The sequence below is a fragment of the Nicotiana sylvestris genome, chromosome 10, assembly GCF_000393655.2.
Source record: "Nicotiana sylvestris chromosome 10, ASM39365v2, whole genome shotgun sequence".
NCBI lineage: Eukaryota > Viridiplantae > Streptophyta > Magnoliopsida > Solanales > Solanaceae > Nicotiana > Nicotiana sylvestris.
In genome coordinates this window covers 23,433,798-23,438,562 of record NC_091066.1, presented here as the reverse complement: position 1 = coordinate 23,438,562, position 4,765 = coordinate 23,433,798, and the positions used below count along the sequence as shown (strand labels likewise).

General features: G+C 37.5%; 1 protein-coding gene across 2 annotated transcripts; it reads right to left on the bottom strand.

Moving 5' to 3' along the window:
- Nucleotides 1–529: 529 nt before the first annotated feature.
- Nucleotides 530–3,445, bottom strand: LOC104242192 (uncharacterized). 2 transcript variants are annotated; one of them, XM_009797217.2, is made up of 2 exons: nucleotides 3,308–3,445; nucleotides 530–1,048 (listed from the first exon to the last, which is right to left on the bottom strand). In XM_009797217.2, the coding sequence occupies exon 2, from the start codon at nucleotides 1,002–1,004 to the stop codon at nucleotides 693–695; it is 312 nt and encodes a 103-aa protein (XP_009795519.1). In that variant the 5' UTR covers nucleotides 1,005–1,048; nucleotides 3,308–3,445; the 3' UTR covers nucleotides 530–692. The 2 variants fall into 2 exon arrangements, with proteins under 2 accessions (XP_009795519.1, XP_070016674.1); XM_070160573.1 differs by having other exon boundaries at nucleotides 530–1,051; nucleotides 3,308–3,423.
- Between the last annotated feature and the right edge of the window lie 1,320 nt (nucleotides 3,446–4,765).

The window sequence follows — 4,765 nt, the reverse complement described above, 5'->3', positions numbered from 1 at the left end:
ACTGCATAGCTACCAATTTTGTTCTTTTCATGATTTAGTTTTCCCGTTGCTTTAGCTCTTTACGTGGTTCAATTATTTATTTTTTATTTTTTTGGTGAAAGGTTAAAGGTAACGAGAAAGGGAAAGGGAAAGGGTAATGGAATTTCAGAAAGAAACCATTATAGCTCAACTGTGAAGAAATGCTGATGACAATGATCAAAATTACAATTTACCAAATGACCGAAGGGACCAAAAGTGCAGTAATCCCAAGAAAAAACAAAAGAGCAAGCGGAAACGTGATTCTGAGTTGGAGGAATTGAGTGGTGACTTGCTCCTTAGTCCATTGAAGGATTTTAAAAGCCTTCAGAATGGCAAGCTATCTTCACGTTGTACCTCAATAATGTTATTTTCCAGTTCATTCATCGTCACATCGTCGTTTACATCCGTATGCCACAAGAAAATGGCACTCAAACAGCAGAGCTAAACATCCACGATTAATTCTTAGCAACAGAGAACGCTTCACGTATGTCAAATAGTTTCCTGGACCAAATTTGGTGCAATTTGATATATATATATAAATCATACTATAGCACAGATGTCTAAAAGAATACAGGAGGAATGTTACATTGAGCTATACGAGTGTGCCCCTCACAAGGAAAGAAAGGAGCAATCATTCAGCTAACCGCTATTTCAGCTAGAAAACTATCAATGTGCTAGAAGAACTTGAGTTTTCCTTTGGCCATCGATGCTTTTCCATGCTCCACATAGCATGCTGCTTTTTGAGACCCTTTCAAGCCAGAACATGAGTCACCGGCCCCTAAAGTGACTGCAAAGTAGAGATAGATAGTGCAAAGAAACGCTAGGAGGGCAAGTGCAGTTAGCAGGAAGCGGTGACGCTGAAGTAGAGTCGAACAGCTCCCAAATTCATCACCTCGAGAATGTTGTCTTTTTAATGATGAAGTTGAAAATGCAGTCTGGGTCTGTGACCTCCTATGAGGTGAAGATATATTAACTTCAAGAACCATAGCTTATACACCGAATCTTTTGCAACCGGATACAATTCCTGCACCTACTTAAATTCAATGTAGTAAGCAATATGAGTGCTATAGAAGAGCACAGAGCACTGATTAAATTCTGGGAGACAACAAATGGAAGTGAAAATCTATATTTTACTGGCCCTAAGCCATTAACAGCAGCAATTGGGGCAAGACAAAGAGGGAGGGAGAAGGCGATATAATAGGCATCTGCTAGCTAGCTTTCAGGTATGAAGCCAGTTTATAACACATCTAGAAATTAAGATATGAACTACTGAAAACAATTGAACCATTAGTAACTAATCCAACAATGTCAAAGTAACAATGATAACTGTAAAATGATTGGCAAAAATAATGGCCAACAATAGCCATTTCCACATCCTTCCTTTTCTTACCACTAAATTGATTAGAGACATCATTTTCTGGATATGGTTTTTTTTTTTTTTTTTTTTTTGGGGGGGGGGGGGGGGGGGGAGAGATCATATGAATCAATTACGCGATACGAGAGAATGTAGCAACATGGTTAGAGGGCAGAGTAGCAGATCTCTATTTTTTTTCATTTCATTTCACTTAAATTAAAACTAAATGCATATGAGATTCATTTGCATTAACTCGGTTCATGATCGAGTTACCATATATGATTTATTCATTATCCATCTCTATATCTGCTAGACAACTCCACTGTATCAAAAAAAGGGATATTAATAACATAGCGCAATATGCAAAGAATAACAATCTCCTCATACTAGTCATTATGTAACAACACTATGCTAGCAAATGATAATGCAACACTATCGTAGTGAAGTAGTATATGGATGTAATCCGGCACCATGAATGTCAATGCTGCATGCAAAGAATCCAAATTTGCTCTGTCTAGTTCTAAGATAAGAAAGGCAATCAGGTCATGTTATTCAGAAATTCCAAAATATTTCTGACGCAATAGCTATGTTTAATTCCTATAGCTGTCGTTATCAGTTGATTATGAAATTCAGATTCTTCCGCACCATAACATTCATATTCTCACTTCTCATCATCAAAGGAGCAACAACCCAGGCCAGATGTCAATGCAATATCAATATGTATTGATATTTCAGAATACACTCAATAAACCTGTTCATTAGCACAAACCAACCTCATAACTGCATAAATACAGCTCAACTGGACGATTGACAAAGACCATCACTCCCAAAAAATCCCTAAAGTGAGAATCTCTTTTCGAGTTTAGGAGTGATAAACCCAACTCAAGGTGCAAAGAGAATGTTAAGCAGCTTAGTTCAACACAATCTTGGCATAACTGATAAAGGTGTTGTCATGTGATCAGGAGGTCACGAGTTCACGTTGTGGAAACAGCCTCTTGCAGAAATACAGGATAAGGTTGCGTACAATAGACCCTTGTAATCCGGCCCTTTCCCGGACCCCGCGCATAGCGGGAGCTTAGTGCACCGGGCTGCCCTTTAGCTTAGTTCAACAGATTACATACTTTTCTTTAACCACATAATCTGTTGCAAACAAAGTTTTAGACTATAGCAGGCAACACTTTGAGGCTTTCTAAAAAAGATAGTGTTAATGCCTTTAGACAATTTGTGTAAAATATTACACTCGACACAACGTAACTACATTATAAGTTGATTGTATCAAACCTCTAGACTTATCAGGCTAAGACCTCTTCCTGATCCATAAGTACAATTAAGCCCAATATACTTAATCTCCACAAAGTTATTAATCCCTGACCAACAGAGCTTGTTGCAATCACACGATTTCATCAATATGCTTTGTACAAGGCCCGAAACATAAATCGCCTCTAAACATCAAACTCATCAATCACACGATTTCATCAATATGCTTTGTACAAGGCCCGAAACATAAATCGCCTCTAAACATCAAACTCATCAAACAAACTCACTAGTCAGTGCACCTCAATCCCAAACTAGTTAGACTTTGAGGTAATGCAAACATCTCAAAACTCACTAAATACTGAACCTCAATGTTAATAGTTGCATTTCGACTTGAGAGTCCAAATATTAAACTCCTTTATTACTAAAAATCGTACAATGACATACGTAATATACGGATCTCAATTTTACATAATCCTTATTTTTCAATGGAGAGGATAGAAAAGTTCCCAATTTTTTTCCGAGGACAGTCAATTAATCAAGTTAATAAACCAATGAATTTCGACAAATCGATAGGAATAAAACAGATCTGCAAAACCGTATAAAAGAGAAACCACATTGTATACAGCTGAAAAATTATACGTATGCGTTAATTGAGATGACAAAAGGGAAGGGCCTTACAACGAAAGGGGAAAGCGAAAAGAACGTCCTTCAGCCAGATCGTAGCTAATGGGGATTGAAGAGATGTCCTTTTCCTTGCAAAAATCAATTACGAGTCCAGTTTGTTTTGAGGAATTATGGGTAATTATAAGAATCCAGAGCCCCCTTTTGATTCGGAGAGATGCCCGCAACGACACGAGGGTCACACGCTTTTCTCTACAGAGATAGACAAGATTTGGACTTTGTTCATTGGTGTTTAGTGATTATAACGCCAGCTCATTACTGTACAATTTAGCTTGTAAATAAGTTTGGATAGAATTGTTGGTTTTGAGGATTTGCTTCCTTAATCTTTACTACTGTGAATTATTTTATATCGATTTATTGTGTATATGCATGTTATTATAAAAGTCTTCCCTAAAAGATTAGGTGTGTGATTAAAGATTTGCCTAGTTTTAGGTATTATCTCTATAAAATATTTTGCAGAAGTTATGTTGAATTACATTCTCTACTAAAAGGCGCCTTTGTCACAGCTCGTCTTGTAACTCTCGGTGAATGTGGATGTAAGAACTTAGTAGTTAGTAGTACCGCGTTTTATAGGCGTTTGGAAATGGGTTGAGATCCTGTCTAGTAAAATCCCTCCAGTAAAGTTCAATAGAGCATTCATATGTTATGTTACGCGAGATTTCTTGGAAGGGTGACGTAAGGCTAAGCAATCGGTGTCTGTATAATTACTGATGATAGGCTATAATTACGTATTTAAGTCGTTTATCACACTCAAATTTATTGCACTTTAATTGAGTTTGAGCTTTAATCGCTAGTGTCTTTCACTAATTGTGTGTTTTATGCCTTGTATGAGTGATTTCAAGCTATGTAGATATTATGGAATGAATTCAAGTGATTTGGAACTTTAAAGTCTGAGTAAAAGCTCAAGGAATTAAGCCGGGATCGTGTTCGAGGGTCAACGGATGATAGTTAGAACAAACGAAGAATCGAGTAGGCATATTACGCACTGTCTAGTAAAATGCACATAACTTTTTTCTCAGAACTCCATTTTGTCTCCAATATATGGTTGGAAAGCTAACTCAAAGAGCAACAACTTTCATGTTTTACGTTTTTCCAAATTCCCAACAGAACAGGGTGCAAAGCGCGCGTCAAGTGCGCGGCCGCGCTCGTCAGGTAGAATACTGGGCAATATGCGCGGTCACGAGCGCGGCCACGCTAGTCAAATCCGGGAAAAGTGTTTTTTTCATCTAGGAGAAGGTATAATTATTTGGGTCCGACCCTACTTGGTATATATACATGGAAAAACGGTATTTTAAAGGGTGGGACATACTTTTGACATATTTTAGACCTAAGGAGGCAGAGACACAATAGGAGCAAGGCGGGGAATTCTTCTGTGATTTTTTCCTTCCTCTTCCTATTTTCATTGTTGGTTATGACTTTTAGTATTTTAGTTTTACATACTATTATGAATAGCTA

What these genes read in the sequence shown, in the direction of transcription:
- LOC104242192 (XM_009797217.2), bottom strand. Translation starts at nt 1,004, where the DNA reads ATGGTTCTTGAAGTTAATATATCTTCACCTCATAGGAGGTCACAGACC.